This window comes from Ipomoea triloba, chromosome 15, assembly GCF_003576645.1.
Source record: "Ipomoea triloba cultivar NCNSP0323 chromosome 15, ASM357664v1".
Lineage (NCBI taxonomy): Eukaryota > Viridiplantae > Streptophyta > Magnoliopsida > Solanales > Convolvulaceae > Ipomoea > Ipomoea triloba.
In genome coordinates, this window is record NC_044930.1 from 2,857,116 (window position 1) to 2,876,114 (window position 18,999).

Genomic DNA, 18,999 nt, shown 5'->3' on the forward strand with positions numbered 1-18,999 from the left:
GCATATAATGTTTTACTTTAAATCCTTAGAAATGAGTTGTGCGTGTCGATATTTTATGTTATCCAATGATTTTAGAGTTAGTTTTCACTTTTTAATTGATAATTCCACTTAATTTTACTATCAACCTCAATAATTGTGTTTAAATGCTTAATTTAGTTTATCATTATTTATTTTGATTCATTTCTACTAAATTTGATGGCTAAAAGGTAAATTATTATTTTGTTAGCCAATTAATAAATCTAGTATTTACTGAAAAATATAATCTAATGGGCACAATTCTTAAGTCGATGCATATAATCTTGACAACGTTACAAGATGAAAAGGTCAACAAGATGCCAAGCTTTTCTAGAAAAAAGTTAATGACGTTGTTTGGTAAAATAATTAGTTTATCAGTCAATTTTTACTTATTTAACTACTATTACTTGTGATACACTCTCATTTGTACCTATTTTACTTGTGTTTTTATGTAGGTTTTATAGTTAATTGTGTGATAAAATGTTGTGTCCAATGTTTATTTCCTTGTTTTCATATTTTAAATGGTATAATGCTTGGTTTAGATGTTTTTGATGTGTTTAGAAGTGCATTAGAACTATTTGGGAGCAAAAGCCAATTCAAAGGAGCCAAAGAGTTGTAATTCCCGCTACCATGGCGACATCTTGGTAATCGGACAATATCTCTTCCTATGAATATCCAAATGAGATGATTCTTGAGCCATTGGAAAGAAGACTTCAAGGGATACAACTCTTATGAAGACATCAAAGTGTAGATCAAAAGGAAAACTGGTCAAAAGATCAAAGAGTTGTAATTCCTGCTAAATATGGCGACACCTCAGTAATTGGACCATATCTCAGTCTAGGAGTATCCAAATGAGGTGATTCTTGAACCATTGGAAAGAAGACTTCAAGGGCTACAATTGTTATGAAGACATTAAAGTGTGATTCAAAAGGGAAAAGGGTCAAAATCAGGCTGCAAGTTGGAGCTTCGTCACAGGCGGATTCTCGCCGCGGCGAGCTTCATTCTCGCCGTGGCGAGAATCCCAAATTTTGGGCAGTGACGCTCTCGCCGCGGCGAGCCTAATTCTCGCTGCGGCGAGAGTTGCAGATCTGCGATTTTGCAGTTCTTTGAATTGCCATTTTTGCCCCCCCATTCTCCACCCACTATAAAAGCATCACTTCCTATCACCCCCCATTCTCCACCCACTATAAAAGCATCACTTCCTATCAACCCCCATTCTCCACCCACTATAAAAGCATCACTTCCTATCAACCCTAACAAGCTTGGCTGCGGATTTGGACCAAAAAGGAGAGCAAGGAAGAAGATTCGAAGCCGCAACAAGAGAGGAGAAGAGCTTGGAAGACATATTCGGGAGAACAACAAGAGAGGAGAAGAGCTTGGAAGACATATTCGGGAGAATTTCTTCATAGGAGAAGAGCTTGGAAGACATATTCGGGAGAATTTCTTCATCTCTTCTCTATTTTAAGCTTTAGTAAATCTTCCTTTGAATTGTTTGTTGTTGAATTTATTTTAGCCATGATAGGCTAAGCTTTCCTTTGGGATTTTTGGATTAATAAGTGTTTATGAACCTATGTGCCTAGTTCTTGAATTGCTTGAATGAAATATCTATTTGGGTTTATTACTTGTGTTGTAATTGTGGCTTAATTTCTTGATGCTTGTAGTTAAGGATCCTAATTACTTGTTTCATTGCTAAATTTGTCTATGACTTAGAGCACCCACAATTGCACTTGATTCTTGTACCTCGAGAGAGGACATGTTGATTAAGGGATTTAATGTGAATAGCTCACGAGAGTGAGTATTCCAANGTTGTGAATAGCTCACGAGAGTGAGTATTCCAATTACCTTATTTCGGGATTGAATTACGAGAGTAATCTTTCCCTTTTAGATTGCAATCATCCACACTTGTTTAACCCGAATGATTATTTCACTTTAGATTGGCACTAGGTGATTAAACACTTTGACCTCCAAAAATCCCGCTCTTAATCTCTTGTATATAAAAATCCGTTTGCCTTGCTTCATTTATTTTGTTTTCATAATTATAGATAAATACACATTGTTAACGTAGGAATAGCTTCTCGTGAATTAATTAGTAACTAGTGCTTAATACCCCGCTTCCCTGTGGATCGATAACCCCGGAATACTCCGGGTATTTGTTTGTACATAAAAAGTCTACGACCAACTTGCTTGACTTAATTAAACAACCAATATAAGTGTTGGTTAATTAACTTTTTTAATAGCTTATTGCTCCAAAAGGCTAAAATTCAAAAATCGATCTAGTCAAAGTAATTTTTTCGATTAACTTTTTGAGAAAGCCATTTTGCATATAATCAACTATAAGCTAATAGTTAATTTAGCAAATATCTTTTTACAACCCGTCAGTACTATAAACTAATTAAACTCATTAACCCAATCAGCTAACAATTATCTAACGGTTATTTAATTACCAAACACTCCCAATATATACTTGCATAGAAATGAGTCAAATGACATGGGGTAAAACCAATGTTGCAAGCTTTGCAACGTAAAATATGAAAATATATAGGTTCCAACACTAGCTACCTATCTATGAGGGAGAACCAAAAGAAATATTTGAATTTTTTCAAATTGAGAAGCAACAAGTTTCCTTTAATTTACTATAAAAGAACTCCTTCAAAGATTAGAAAGAGAGACATTTTTAAGGAAAAAAGAAATCTTTAAAATTCTAAGAGAGATCGAATCTTAAGCTCATTCAAACAATATAATTAGAAATTCCAAGCTTACTCCACTCAATCAAAATTCATTAAGGTGTCTAACCACGTTTATTCTTATTAGACAAAAAACCATAACCTTGTTGGTTATTGATCCTTGGAGTGAAGAGCAAATTAAAGAAATTTGGAAAAATGTCATTGTTATATATATATATATACATATATATATATATATATATATATATATATATGATGGATTGCTCGGCAGAGAGTTGAGTAACATAGTAGCTTTTTTTTTTTATCAAGCTTTGTAAAAGTACCACATCACTTGTATTTTGTAACAAATATATATGGAATGTCAGGGTATTTGGAAAAAATAAATGATATAATAGAGAGTAAAATAGAAAAAAAATATTAAAATAAAAATAATATCATTCATTCATTTCAATAAACAATTTGACTAAATTTTTTTAGTTCGCGTTATAAACCTAATTTTATTAAATTAGTAGAAATATAATTTTCATATTTTTAAAAGAATAATTTTTGGGGAGATCGAACGACATTTTAAATTTTTTTTATTAAGGGAGACAAGGTATCTTTCAGCTTAGCCAGCAAAATCTTCCCAGCTACAAAACGGTTCTTATCTTCAAAGAATCAAAAAGCGTATAAGTGCATTTGAGCGCACCAATCAAGTTAAAGACTAAACTCTTTGAATGATTTATTTCAACAAAAAAGGAAAAAACAAAAAAACAAAAAAACAAAAAAAAAAAAAAAAACCCTCTTTGAATGTTAGTCAGATATTTAATTTGATAATCTCAAAGTTTCAAGTATTATTTTCAAAAAAAAATTGTTTATTAGTTTTTATAGCAAGTTATACTAGTTTACTTTTGGTGATTTTTACTAATTAGGGTCACAAAGCGGATTTTACTTAAAGCGCACGTCTCGATAGCTATTGTGAACTTACATGCAAATCAAGGTTAAAGTTTAACTCTACCATAAAAGTTAGTTTAAAAGTACGGCGAACTTTGACCCAAGTTAATTAATACTATTTCACAATCTCTTGTAAAATCAATGTGATATTGTATCATTTTTTTGCTCTTCTTCTTTTATATCTTAAGAAAAATATAAAATACACAATTTTTATAAAATGTATTTTCTGCAAAAATCACAAATGAAATTTGTTTTAATTTTTTTTAAAGAAAATAATATCACACATATTTCAAACGTGTTTCGTCATTGAGCATGGCTCTACCACACAAATCCTATCCTTGAGAACATCGTGGTGGACCTTAATTATATTGTCAAATTACGCTCCAACGTCTTACGTAAGACAACTGTACTGCTGTCGCATTCATTGAAACAGAAGCAAATTAAAAAGGTAATTTAAAAACAAATTTTAAAATGAGTTAATTCCAGCAATGGTCCTCCGACTATGTTGATTTTCTAAAATTAGTCCCCGACTTTTAATTTTGACAATTTAAGTCCCCTGACTTTCAAATTTTTTCTAATGTTGGTCATTTCGTCAAATTTTGGTTAAATTGAGGTCAAATGAAGGGGTAAAATTGTACATTCACTTGTATACTCGTATTTCTTCTGTCCTATACGCTATATATATCAATATAATATCAGTCGAAGAGACATCGACTGAGATTATATGATTTCGATTGAGACTTCGACTGAGATTATATTCATATATACAGCGTATAAGACAGGAAAAATACGAGTAATAATACACTAAACATGTGAACGGACAATTTTACCCCTTAATTTGACCTCAATTTAACCAAAATTTGACGAAAGGACCAACAATTTGACCTCAATTTAACCAAAATTTGACGAAAGGACCAACATTGGAAAGAATTTTTAACCAAAATTTGACGAAAGGACCAACATTGGAAAGAATTTGAAAGTCAAGGTTGACGAAAGGACCAACATTGGAAAGAATTTGAAAGTCAAGGGTGACGAAAGGACCAACATTGGAAAGAATTTGAAAGTCAAGGGAGACGAAAGGACCAACATTGGAAAGAATTTGAAAGTCAAGGGACCTAAATTGTCCAAATTAAAAGTCGGAGACTAATTTTGGAAAATCAACATAGTCAGAGGACCATTGCTGGAATGAACTCTTTTAAAATAAAAAACTCACATCAAATTGAAAGTGTCTAAAATTGCAGGGATAATGTTGACCTTAATCACTCTTAAGTCTTAACCTGACAACGGATGACTAATTTATTTTCGTCCTTGATGAAAAGACCGGATAAGGAAGATGGAGGAAGGGAAGTTATTAGGGAGGTGTATGGGAGGGATGACTAATGTTTTTTAAATACTCCATCATCATCATAATAATAATAATAATAATAATAATAATAATAATAATAATAATAATAATAATAATAATAATAATATTATTATTATTATTATTATTATTATGAAAAAATGTTAAATAGATCATTGAACTTTTATATATGGTGCAATTAAATTATCAAATAAAAAAGTGTACAATTGGACCATTAAAAACTATAAAATTATACAAATAGCATTTTGTATAGATTACTTCCAAGTTTCAATGAGTATGAAGATAGTGAAGAATTGATTCGGTGGCTGTGAACTAGTTGAGGTATTGATACACCACCTGAACTGCGGACGGCGCAAGGTACGCTTTTGGCGTTTTGCTATTTTGAGATTTTATGCTACTTAAGTGCTTGTATATATTACATTGTAACCGAGTTGAGAAAGTAGATATGAACAGATACTACATTGTAACCGAGTCAGCAGAACTCAAAAGTGCTTGTCTATATTAGATCATACTTGCTATATGTAAGATCATACTTGCTATATGTAAAAAAAAGTTTGACTTCCGCAATTGCTACTTAAAGGTGTGCATGGGTGAAACTCAAATTGTAACTCTTACCGGCAAAGAACTACAATAAGGTAAACCAATTTATATTGTACATAGTTGATTGGCTCAAATGAAGAAGACTAATATACAACTCTCACGGAGAATTAAATTTGACATCTAATAATTACAAAATCAATTGTCCGACCAACTTGTGTAGGGCTCCCCTGCCACAAAGTTAAGAGCTGAGCTAGCTAGACAGGCTTGTTATTTCCAAATACACACCTTTATTACCATTATTATTATATTTTTCCTTGTACTAGATGAGTAATGGACTAGATGTAAAGATGGTGAGGCAATCTTGGTTTTGCAAGTGCAAAGAGTGGATTTTCAAGAAAGAGGTCATATTTAGACTCAGTCAAGTCTATGCATGGCAGGTCAGCTGGAACACTCCAAGTGAAACCTTGAATAAGCCTAGCCATTAGCATAACAGACATCAAAGAACCTAGCTTCACTCCCGGGCATCCTCGTCTCCCGGCACTAAATGACATCATCTTCAACTCAGAATCACTTAAGACCACATCCACATCCACATCCTCACCCTTGAAGTGGCGCTCTGGCTTAAATTTGAGGGGGTCCTCCCAGGCTCTTTTATTCCGGCCTAGTCCAGTCCGGCTAATGATCACTTGGCTGCCTTTGGGAATGAAGTAACCACCCACAACGCTATCCTCCGTGGACAAATGAGGAGGGGTGAAGGGTGCGATTGGGTGGAGTCTAAAGGCTTCTTTAACACAGGCTTTTATATAGTTTAGCTTAGGTAAATCGGATTCCTGAACAAGCCTCTCCCTCCCCACCACCTTGTCTACCTCTTCCACTGCTTTTTCCAATAGTTTTGGTTGGTTTATCATCTCCGCCAGTGCCCATTCCACCGCATTCGATGGATTGTCCAAAGCTGCTATCATTATTTCCTGTACGTTCACAAAAATATTAATGCATGCATGCATGAGTGTATTTATAACACTATTTATTACAATAATTAATTTCGTATAGTTTACCAGAACTTGTATTTTGATCTCTTTATCACTCAACATTGGACTTCCATCATTATCCTTGAGCATAACAAGAACATCAACGATGTCTTCTTCGGCAGTTTTAGTCCCATCTTTCCACATTTGTATCCTCTTATCCACTTCGGTATCCAGGTGTTTTCTGGTGACTTTCAGAGCTTTCCTGATCATGCTTTTATGGCCGTCGAGATCAAATAAGCTCAGCCACCCAATGTAATCGGCCACGCCCAATCCATAAAGATAACGAAGAATTGTGAAGACGGCCTTAACCAGCTCTTCATCTACGGCACCGGGTCCTCCATCTTCCGTCCCACGGCCAAAGTACCTCTTGTTGAACAACATTTTTTTAGTCACGTTTCCGCAATAGTGTCGTGTGGCCGTCCGGACATTAATAACCGCTCCCATGGCGCTGGCCTCGGAGATCTTGCACTGGTTGTAGATAAAACGGAGGAGATGATCGGCTTCTTCGACCCTTTTGTTTAGAACCAAATGCTGTGTGGCCGGAGAAAGCACGTGGGAGGTGAGGATTCTCCGCTTTTTGGTCCACTCCTCGCCGTAGGGGAGAAAGAGGGAGCTCAAGTATCCGTTGCTGATAAGAGCCGCGGACATGCAACGGGGTCTTGACGAGAAAATGGAGTCTTGTTTCTTCAGGAACTCGCATGCCAGCTCCGGGGAAGTTACCGGAATCACGTAAGTTCCCCCGAGACGGATGCATGCTATTTCGGTGTTCATTTCGTCCATGAAATTGTGTATCCACCGGAAAGCAGGCTTGTTCCGGAGAATCTCCGGGATAGATCCCACAAGAGGCCAGGGTTTCGGCCCCGGAGGAATTGGCAGTGATGAACACGACTTCTTTCTTTTGGAAATCACCCATTGGATTGTGACACTAAGCATTACAGTAAATGCCAGTGAAAGAAATATGGAAGAAAATCTTAGGTAGCGCATAATATCAAAGATTGGTGCCATTTTTTTTTTTTTGTGTCTATATAGATAGAAGTAGTGAAGTAGTGAGTAGTGAGCTTTGTAGTTGGTAGCTTGGAGTGAGGAGAAGTAGTTTGCCCTATTTATATTTGTTGTAAAGCATGGATGAGATTTGGGCTGCGCACATTACTTTTGTCGTTTTTTAGACATACGGATTAGCTATTTCCCTGTAGGGTCCGAACCGAGTGAATGGACGACGGAACACGTAAGTAATAAGAGCCACATACATGATACTTTCATTCTATCTTGTGGGCCATGACTACCAATATATATCCATGACAGAGCGTTTGGTTGGGAGGAAGGAATTAGGGAGAAAAAAATTGTAATTCGTGGAATTGCAATTCAATGAATAAAGTAGGAATTGAAATTACAGTATTTGGTATGCAGAAATAGGAGTACATGAATCTGAAAGGTAAGAAGCGACAAAATAACTCAAATGCCCTTATGTTGTGGTAGATGTTACTTGTAGTAATAGTAGTAATAATAATAATAATAATAATAATAATAATAATAATAATTCTTTCAAAATAATAATAATAATTCTTTCAAAAATAATAATAATAATAATAATAATTCTTTCAAATAATAATAATAATAATAATTCATTCAAATAATAAAAATAATAATAATTCTTTCAAAATAATAATAATAATAATAATAATAATAATTTTTTCAAATTAAAAAAAAAAAAGAAAAAAAAAAAGACAAATGGTATGGGAGGAGGGTACCCAGTGAATTGCAATTCATCATTTGGAGGGAATTCATCAATTCCCTCTAACCAAACACTGTAGTTTGGGAATTCACTGAATTGTAATTCAATGAATTATATTGCAATTCCCCCCAAACTACATCCAACCAAACAGGCCGATATTTTTTATACTAATATAGTAATATTTCATTTTTAGTGTATTATACTATTATATATTTATTTTTAATTAAAATTCATTAACACTTTATCTCATCATTGAAACCTTCATCGTTCTCAAAATATACCCAAGTAATCTTTCATCCGAATTTGATTTTTTCATAAAGTTAATTGTAATTTTTTAAAATTAAATGACTCAATTGTATTTTCATATACAATTTAGAGGCTAATTTAAATTTTATTTTAGGTGATGATGAAGAAAATTTACAAACACTATTAAAAGTATGCATTATGTAAATTTCGTCTTATAATCTTAGCAGGTAATGAACCACAATGAAATAATGGAATAGGCAACTCTTATGTAGTGCGCATCTTACCAATATAATTTACCGTAGCTAGCTTTATTGCATTGCACACTCATTTGACATTTTAACAATTCTTTTATTGTCATGTTCTTGGGTAAAACGACATTTCATTCCTTAAAGGAGACCAAGTACCATGCACCACAGCCAACAGAAAGTGGTTCTCATCTTAAGGACAATGTTGAGGAGCATTCTATAATATAAATAACTTATAAATACATATTAGAATACACCGTGTAATTTTGAGATACATTTTCCCCAATGAAATCAGAAATGAAAAAATTTTCTATTAAAATATCATAAGCATATTTCAAATGTATTTTTTGAAAAAGTTTGATGATACATTTTTATAAAATATTTTTGCATACTCTTGAAACTATAATTAAGCAATCAACTATAAAAAGTTCCAATTCAACAGTTGCATTTGGAAAAATGGGACACTTACTATTTTAGCCATTAAACTTAATTCTCAGTGATTAAAGTTCATGAACTAGTGTCATTTCAGCATGTGAATGTTTAAAAATGTTTATTTGTAACTGACAACATGCATATTGTCAACAATTTAAACATGTGAAATGTTGTTATATTATGTGGTTGAGATAATGCATAGGACTTCAATAATGTTTTGTAATGCACTTTGCTATATATCCAGCCAAAAGATTCTTGGTTGAGAATGTATACACCACATAAATCCTGGGAGAATTAGGAAACCAGCTCATATAAAAAAGACACTCTACTAGTATTGTATAGTATGTACGAAAATATCCTTTTCTTTAATGCTTTGTTTTGTTTTTTTTTTTTGCTTTTGAAAATTTAATGTGAAATTGCATGTCCTAGATTTCTAAGTATCTGTACACTTTTTCTTTTTTTTTTTTTTTGGTTGTATGAGAACATCCACCTTTGGTTCTAATATTAATTTTCCCCACACTCTTCCTTTGGATGGTAATTGTGGTGTCTCAAGACTTAAGAAGGTTCTTGAGTACTACGTTGAGTTTTTTGTGCTCTCTTCTTTTGGATTAAAAAGATAGAGAAAGAGATGCAATTAAATATGTTGAGCTAGCTATGTTTAGACAATTGATAGATTCACTTAACAATTAATTGAATTAATTCAAATATATATATATATATATATATATATATATATATATATATATATATATATAATCATCAATAATTTATGAATGTCAATAAATCTCTAATATAGTGTTCAATCTCTATTAAGACACAAAGTAGATAAATCAAGTAAATAACTTAATTCCATAAAAGTAAAAATAACTAAAAAGTATTGTTATAAGAAACTCACCATATTATATTCTCGAGTTTGAAAGGAAAAGTGCTGGAAAAATCTATCAGCAAAAGAAGGAGCTAATAAGATTATAGAAATTATATGCATTAATTAGCAGTCAAATCCAGATTTGAATAAAACCCTTCTTAAATCCATTATAACACCGGCCAATTTATTGTCTCTCCTAGGAGAAATTCTATAGTATAATTATATGGTAAAAACTTGTGTGAGACCGTCTCACCATGAGACGGTTCGGGTCGGGTCGGGTCAAGATGCAAATGTAACACTTATATGCACAAACGTCATACTTATATGCTTAAATGTAATACTAATCAAGAATAACATTTTTGTTACTTATTAGGGTAAATGTAATACTTTTAGGGAAAATACAATACTTTTACATTTCGATTTAAAAATATTACATTTTTCCTCAAAAGTATTATATTTGCCCTTATAAGTGAGAGGTACTTGTCAACATTACTTATTATGAAAAATGTATTACTTTTTCTCTTATAAGTAACAAAAATTGTATTTTTGATTAGTGTTATATTTGAGCATATAAGTATGAGATGTGCACATATAAGTATGACATTTGCATGGTGCTTTGACCCGACCCGACCCGACCCGTCTCACGAATAAGGATTCGTGAGACGGTCACACACAAGTGTGACCCTAATTATATTGCTTATTCTGCATTAATCAAGATCCTTCAAAATTTTAATTAAACCCCGAAATTAAATAAAACTAGATTCAACTCTTCCAACTCCTTAGCACATCTTTATTAATATAATTTTTTTGTACATTTCACAATTTTAAATCTTATTACAAATTTATAATTAAAGTAACATATTAGATGATGATTAATTGACTACAAGTATAGATTTTTGGACAACCGCGGTTTCGCTAGTGCAAAGAGTGGATTTTTAAGAAAGAGATCATGTTCAGACTCAGTCAAGTCTATGCATGGCAGATCAGTTGGAACACTCCAAGTGAACCCTTGAACAAGCCTAGCCATCAGCATTGTAGACATCAAAGAACCTAACTTCACACCCGGACATCCTCGTCTTCCAGCACTAAACGACAACATCTTCAACTCCGAATCGGTTAATACTACTTCCTCACCCTCCTCCTTGAGGTGACGCTCCGGCTTAAATTTGAGAGGCTCCTCCCAAGCCCTTTTGTTCCGGCCAAGCCCAATGCGACTGATGAGCACTTGGCTGCCCTTGGGAATGAAGTAGCCGCCTACGACGGTGTCCGCCATGGACACATGGGGGATGTTGAAAGGTGCGACTGGGTGGAGCCGAAAAGCCTCTTTAACACATGATTTGATGTAGTTTAGCTTTGGTAAATCGGACTCCTCAACAAGCCTCTCCCTCCCCACCACTTTGTCTACTTCTTCCACTGCTTTTTCTAATAGTTTGGGTTGGTTTATCATCTCTGCCAGCGCCCATTCCACAGCATTGGATGGATTGTCCAAAGATCCTACCATTATTTCCTTTAATAATATTATGACAAAACATGTGTTAGTTGTTAGAAGAGTGATATATAATGTTAGATACCCTCCTATATATTTTTTCGCTTCAATCCATCCTTCGCATGATAATTACGGACGCATAACAATATAACTATAGACATATAAACTATTAACTGCATGTATAGAATATGTTAACTATTGACACATAATAATATGTTAACAATTACATCTTATGTGTCAGCAGTTAACATATTTTGTACACGTTAACAATTTATATGTCTGTAGTTATCATGTTGTGTCTGTAATTACTCTGTTATATGCATTCAATTTGTTTACATGTATAAAAATTATTAACTGCAGGCACAAAATGTGAGAATGTGTTAATTGCATACACATAATTTTTGGACTAGGATTCACAATGTAACATACGGAGTATATATATATATATATATATATAAACCCTAGTCCATTGTATAACAATTGACTAAATTCTGACCTACCATTTCATGGGCTACCAATTTAATTTGATATTAAAGCAAACCTCATGCCAAAAGTCATGTGTTCGAATATGTAGTGCAATTCAACTATCAGTTTAGTCTTTTAATTTTTTTTATGGAACACATGCTTCAATTTAGGAGATGTAAGTAGCATTTTTCATTTAAAAAAAAAAAAAAAAGGGTTTTACCAGAAGTTGTGTTTTGATCTCTGCATCACTCAACATTGATCTTCCATCATTATCCTTGAGCGTAACAAGAACATCAAGGATGTCTTCTTCGGCAGTTTTAGTCCCATCTTTCCACATTTGAATCCTCTCGTCCACTTCAGTATCAATGTATTTTCCCGTGACCGCCAGAGCTTTCTTGATCATGCTTTTATGGCCGTCGATATCAAACACACTCAGCCACGGAATGTAGTCGGAGATTCCCATTCCATACGTATAGCTAAGAATTGAGAACAAGGCCTCAACCAGCTGTTCATCATCTTCCCTCCCACTCCCAAAATACCTCTTGTTGAAAAACATCTTCTTAGCGACATTTCCGCAGTAGTGTCGTGTGGCGGCTCGCACGTTAACAGCCACGCCCATGTTGTCGGCCTCCGAGGTTTTGCACTGATTGTAGATGTAACGAATGAGATGATTGGCTTCTTCCGCCCTTTTATCGTGGAGCCAATGGAGTGTGGCCGGAGAAAGCACGTGGGAGGTGAGGATTCTCCGCATTTTCGTCCACTGATCGCCGTGGGGGAGAAAGAGGGAGCTCAGGTATCCGTTGCTGACAAGATCGGCGGACATGCAAAGGGGCCTTGACGAGAAAATGGAGTCTTGTTTCTTCAGAAACTCGCATGCGAGCTCCGGGGAAGTGACGGGAATCACGTAGGTTTCTCCTAGACGGATGCATGAGATTTCGGTGTTGATTTGGTCCATGAAATTGTGTATCCACCGGAAAGCGGGCTTGTTCCGGAGAATCTCCGGGAGAGATCCGAGGAACGGCCAGGGTTTGGGCCCCGGAGGGAGTGGCTTTCTTTTGGAACTTAGCCAATGGATTATTGTGAGACTAAGCATTACAATAAGTGCCAATGGGAGAAAGATAATATGGGAGATGGCCGCCATTGTTGAGATTGTAAATTTGCTAGCTTGGATTGGGAGAAAATATGGATGCAGTTTACCCTATTTATAGTTGTCCGAAAACATTCATTCATATATATTTCGCTTCCTTTGTGTTCTTATCCAATTTTTTTGGTTGATTTTTTTTTCCCCAATGGGTTGGGGACCATGCAAGAATATGCATGCGCCTGGAATTAATTTCTCCCCAACCATTCAAAGGCTATGAAAAATTAGTTCTTTCAAAGCTATCCCAGCCAAATTAGTTAGATTTTGATTTGATAATCACAAGATTATAAATTTGATTTGTTGCGAGAGTGACCTATATATTGACTTCTTAGTTTAAGACGGTATCATATGATTATTTGTCAGTTAGAATTAAAAAAAAATTATTCAATGCTATTTTAGGTAATGATTACAAATTTTTACATTTTTTAAATGGTCCTACTTTTTGACCTGGAATAGTATTTAGATCATGATGAGGTGGTTGGATTTATTAATTGTACTTGTAAATGGTTCCTCCAACCTCCGTATGAAGAATATGTAAATGGTTCTTGCTGGTATCAATATGTTTATTTGTCCGCTAGAATCACAAAATAATATTTATCTAATGCATACTTTTTTTAGGTAATGATTACTAATTTTTCACATTTTTTAAATAATGGTAAGGCCCTGCTTATTGACCTGGAATAGTATTTAGATCATGATGAGGTTGTTGCGTTTATTAATTGTACTTGTAAATGGTTCCTGCAGCCTCCGTATGAAGAATATGTGAATGTTATTGAGCATATATATATATATATATATATATATATATATATATATATATATATATATAAACATGAATGTGCAATTCAACTATCAAGTTAGACTTTTTGAGATGGAGCACATGGTTCAATTTGATATCAAAATCAACTTACTCCATGTCAAAGGTCATGGATGGGTTTGAGTGGGGCAATTTGTATTATGCACCAAGGTACACATAGTATTATGGACCGTGTATTCAAACAACAAGGTACAGAATTCATACTCGCGTCGTAAGCTATAGAATTTCATAACACAAGACGCATACCATAGATTTATGGGTCTAGCTAGATTTAAAAGACATGGTATAGAATTCATACTCATAAGATACATAATTTTAAAGCACAAGACACAAAATATCATAACAAAATACACTTACACGTATTTTAATTCCCCAACTTAAGTCCTTTATATGAACAAATCTAAAGTTTATTCTTGGTACCTTTAGGGATGTTTCTCAAAATAAAATATATATGCGCAACTTAAGTAAGGAGTTGTATTAGTATTTGCTGTTTATTTTACTTTTCCTTTTTTGGCAAACAGTAGAGTCCCTTACGCTAGAACTAACAGCAGCAAGAGGGAGCAATATGGATGCACTTTACCCTATTTATAGTTGTCCGAAAGCATTCATATATTTTTTTGGATGATTCTTTTCTTCCCACTGGGTTGGGGACCATGCAAGAATATGCATGCGCATGGAATTATTTTCTCCCCAACCATTCAAAGGCTACGAAAAATTAGTTCTTGCAGGGCAATCCCAATCAAATTCTTTAGATTGTTGATTTGATAATTACAAAGTTACAAAATTGAATTTTTATGAGAGTAACCTATTGACCTTTTTAGGTTAAGCCGGTCAGTTCTAGACAATCTGGACTGATTTACTCGTCCTTTGTCAGTTAGGATCACAAAACATGATTTATCCAATGTATACTTTTAGGTAATAACTACGGATTTTTCTGGTCATTTAAATGGTCATGGTAGGCTGTCGGAAAATACGGAGTATTTATTGACTTGGAATAGTATTTATTAGATTATCATGATGAGGTGGTTGGATTTATTATTTGCACTACGGTCCGTGCAGCTTCCGTATGAAGAGTACGTGAATGTGGGAAGAGGAAGGAAACAAGAACAGTTTCCTTTTTTTGAATATGGTGTGAACGAGGAACAATGCAGGAAAACAAAAACTCTTTTTTCCATGTTTTTTCAAATATTTTTTTCTAACTTCTTTTTCTTTTTTTTTAGATGTTTTATTTTATTTTTCCTAACAAAAGGAACATAATGGAACAGAATACATATTACATTATAACCTAACCAAAGATTAATTGTGGACCAAAGTCTCAAAGCTCATCCTATTAACAAACTTTCTCCAAGCTTGGTACATCATTATATGAAAACGTACAAAGAAAAAGTGAACAACGAACACAACAATTTCAAAAAATAAAAATAAAAATTGGGCCAAATAGAACTTGCCTTAATGTTCCTAATAAGAGTAAAAACTAGGAAGTAATCCTGACAACAGAAGCTTTCATTTTCAATCTGTAGCAGCAAGAGCTGACTGCAACACATCTTCAAGGTACTTCTCAGCATCAGCATACTGCCTTTTCTTCTCCTCAATTGCCAATGCAGCCAACGCTTTATCCTACATCATAAGGTCCAGAATTCAATGGCGAAGCATGTGAAGAAGGCAATTTAAAAGGTTCAGAATTTAGTCGATCTTACCGGAGGCAGGTCTTGGTAGCTTCTCAAAGTATCAAGAATTGGTTTTGTTTTGTTCTCCAAATCCTTTCTGTGCTCGGCCATTTCAACCAGCACTCCATGACTTATCTCTGGGGTATAGCCAACACGGTTGAGCATTGCCTGCATATGGAAGATTCGTAACTATATGCATAACAGGATAACGTGGATTACAGGTTTCAGATTGATCAAGTATACTGTATCCCTTTGAGCAGAGCACATGCCTATCAAGTGGACAAAAGGAACCTAATCTTTTGAACAACAACAGCTGTCAAACTACCATGAAACAACATTGTCAGGGGCCATATTCTTCTGGATGCCAAAACACAGTTACTACTGCTTCTGCAACTAATCTCAATCCCAACCTTAGTAACAAAACTCGTATCTCTACTTTTTGTAACTAGTAGACTACAACTTCAACCAGCCCAAACACTCCAACAACCAATAGTGAGATCTGCCAGGACCACCACAACCACTTCCATTGTTCCTTTTTGATGCAATTCTTCCCTTTCATTTGTAAACATATTTTATATCATTTATTTATTTTAATGTCTCCATTGGCTTGTTAACGCCCAATTCCTCTATGTTGTCTCATTTTCTTCCTATAAGGTGGCAAGGTGGTAAAAAAGCTCTGCATCTATTTGGACACTATTTCCAGAGAAGATAAATCTTATCTAGCAATAGCAGCATAAATATTGTCACCAAGTTACTGGCTTCTAAGTTACACATCCTTTTTGTTCATGTAATATTTAGTTCCAGAACTTCATCACTCAAAACCATCTCAGTACCTCGCCACCATATGCGATACTTCAAAGAGTCTCCATACCATAATCAACACTTCCACAGTTCCACGGCCAGCTCAAAAAATGGAAAACTTATGTCTTAGAGCTGTAGACAAGCCAAATCTAGCACGAATAGTTGTGGCTCAGTTAGTAGCTGCAGCTAACTCAGGTGCAACTCATTTGGTAATGGAGGCATTTTAGTCAAGTTTGGCTTTGTTAATTAACCAAGCTAACAAGCTTGCACTAGGGATACATAAGAGCCAGGCTTATAATAGAATTCAACTTTGGCTTGACTTGTTTATATAAAACAAACCAAAATATAAAAATCATAAATACGAACATCAATGTCATATTATTAGCATCAAAGATATGTTAACATAAGTAAATATTACATTCACATATACAATATAAAAATATATAGGAATACAACTACAGTAAAGAGTCCTTGGCCAATTGAGCTAAATATATTCAATTAATAATAATATACTAAAAACTATTTGCATTTGGCTTGGTATATTTAAGCAAACGAAAAATGCTCCAAACCACACAAGATTGTCAAACAGTTAGCTTTGCAAATAGCTTGGTGTTTACCAGACATCTGCCTATCCCTCCCAAAGGAAAACTAACCCCAAAATTAAACACGTATCTCCTAGCTTTATTTTGAAACAGCCATTGAGGTTCACTGCTTTCTAGAATAAAATTTTGAGAGGCACCTAGAGTCTAGACTCTTCAGAGTTGAGCCACAAGCCCAGCAAAAAGAGCAATGTCTGTTTGATGCTTAATGCACTTCAAATACTACTACACCTCGAAGCTCTATCACACAGAAGGAGGATTAGCACAACATAAGAGTACCAAGCAAACGGAATACTTTTCTTTAAAAATAAACCCCAATTGTGGATTTGATAGTGTAACTGCTTAACAAAAAATAGGATAAATCAAGCCAGAGATGGTTGGAAAAATTAGGCCTTTGATCTCTAAATGATCTCTAATTAATGGAGTTACCTTGTAATTAGAATACTGTTGAAAATATTGCCTCTCTTTGGAATCCATAATTGTCAGGTTCGTTTTCCAATTTTCCATTTGTGCTTCACAAGGAGCAATGTCATCTTCAAGCTGAGCAAGCGTCCTACCAAGTAAATAATTTAAAAAGCAGTAATAGAAAAATCAGATACCGGTCAACCTTTCTGACATTCAAAAACATATATTTGCCTCAAGTATTGCAATATAGCATAACATTTGATTAAACAATAACAAAAGCCCTCTATATGACTGTCTCTAGATTTACCTTTTCAAGTAAGTCAATCTTGCTATTGCCTTCCGAGTGTAATCAAGCAGAACTTTGGATTCCTGTTGCACTTTAGCCCTCTTCTCTTCTACTGCTGTTTTCCTAAGAGAAAGATCTGCCATTGCTACAAGAAAGCTACAAAAAAAATAATTTCTTTTGTAAGACTATGAAACCCCAAACAAATAGAAAAAGGAAAGAAGATGTAAAACAACAAAGCCAACCCACCTACTCAGTTCAGTGTCTCTAATATTCAACAAATTCGCCATACTGGCAAGCACTTGTGCAGATGAAACCACATTCGGGGTCAAACTCTCTTGTGCCAATCCCACATTTTCTAATATCTCTCTTATCCTCGCAGCTACAATCATGACACATTCAGTAAAAGTTTAGGCCGATGAACAATAGATCATACTATATATATATATATATATAAGAAAAAATAGGGCGGCATAAAATCATCCAAAAACATTGAGAAGGTAGATCCTAGTACCTTGAGACCTATACTCGGCAGCTTTTTGACGGAAATCATTGGCTACAATCCCAGCGGCTTGATTTTTGGCCTGAGAAATGGTCGCAATATTGTGCAAATGCGCAACGCTTCGTGCAGTGTACTCGAAATCAGGGACGTCCTTCCCAACAGCGTCGAATTGGGAAACTAGCCATGATTTTACCTCTGCAATTCGGCTCGCATCTAAAGCACTACTCCCCTTCGTCGTTTCCGTCGATACTGAAGGATCGCTTCCGCCCAACATTTCACTCATCTTGCTAAAATGTAGACAGATAAGTTACATGAAATTGCTTAGAAAAGAAATCACAACGCCGGTCTTCTCCGCAAAAACTCCAATTTTCTTTCTGTCCAAGCAAATCTCACCTCTCACCATACAATTCTCTTGGAGAGATAAGGCCGGCTGTTCGATCGCCGGCGAAGCTGTGGAGGGTCAAGTGTCTGTGTCTACTTCAATTTTTGAAAATATATCCTACAGCTTTTTTGTATGTCTACTGAAAGTTTTCTTTAATAGTAATCAGGTCCCTAACTTTGCCTATAATTTTAAAGCAACCCTATATCTTAAAAAATAAAAATAAAAATATTATTAAAAAAACAAACAAACAAATCTGGCATGTTAAATTCTTTAGATCATAATATAATCTATCTTGTTAAATTCTTTAAATCATAATATAATCTATATTGTTAAATTCTTTAGATCTTAATATAATCTCATCATATTGA

At 34.5% G+C, this 18,999-nt stretch overlaps 3 protein-coding genes across 3 annotated transcripts; all 3 read right to left on the reverse strand.

Moving 5' to 3' along the window:
• Positions 1-5,602: 5,602 nt before the first annotated feature.
• On the reverse strand, positions 5,603-7,598 carry LOC116007386 (isoleucine N-monooxygenase 1-like). Its single transcript, XM_031248046.1, has 2 exons — positions 6,591-7,598; positions 5,603-6,503 (listed from the first exon to the last, which is right to left on the reverse strand). Exons 1-2 carry the CDS (start codon positions 7,566-7,568, stop codon positions 5,871-5,873), a joined length of 1,611 nt encoding a protein of 536 aa, XP_031103906.1. The 5' UTR covers positions 7,569-7,598; the 3' UTR covers positions 5,603-5,870.
• Positions 7,599-10,844: 3,246 nt separating this feature from the next.
• LOC116007240 (isoleucine N-monooxygenase 1-like) lies at positions 10,845-13,168 on the reverse strand. The gene is made up of 2 exons (XM_031247866.1): positions 12,255-13,168; positions 10,845-11,590 (listed from the first exon to the last, which is right to left on the reverse strand). Exons 1-2 carry the CDS (start codon positions 13,125-13,127, stop codon positions 10,964-10,966), a joined length of 1,500 nt encoding a protein of 499 aa, XP_031103726.1. The 5' UTR covers positions 13,128-13,168; the 3' UTR covers positions 10,845-10,963.
• Positions 13,169-15,249: 2,081 nt separating this feature from the next.
• On the reverse strand, positions 15,250-18,734 carry LOC116006077 (AUGMIN subunit 1). Its single transcript, XM_031246343.1, has 6 exons — positions 18,262-18,734; positions 17,997-18,129; positions 17,772-17,906; positions 17,489-17,612; positions 15,690-15,827; positions 15,250-15,609 (listed from the first exon to the last, which is right to left on the reverse strand). The coding sequence occupies exons 1-6, from the start codon at positions 18,530-18,532 to the stop codon at positions 15,502-15,504; spliced, it is 909 nt and encodes a 302-aa protein (XP_031102203.1). The 5' UTR covers positions 18,533-18,734; the 3' UTR covers positions 15,250-15,501.
• Between the last annotated feature and the right edge of the window lie 265 nt (positions 18,735-18,999).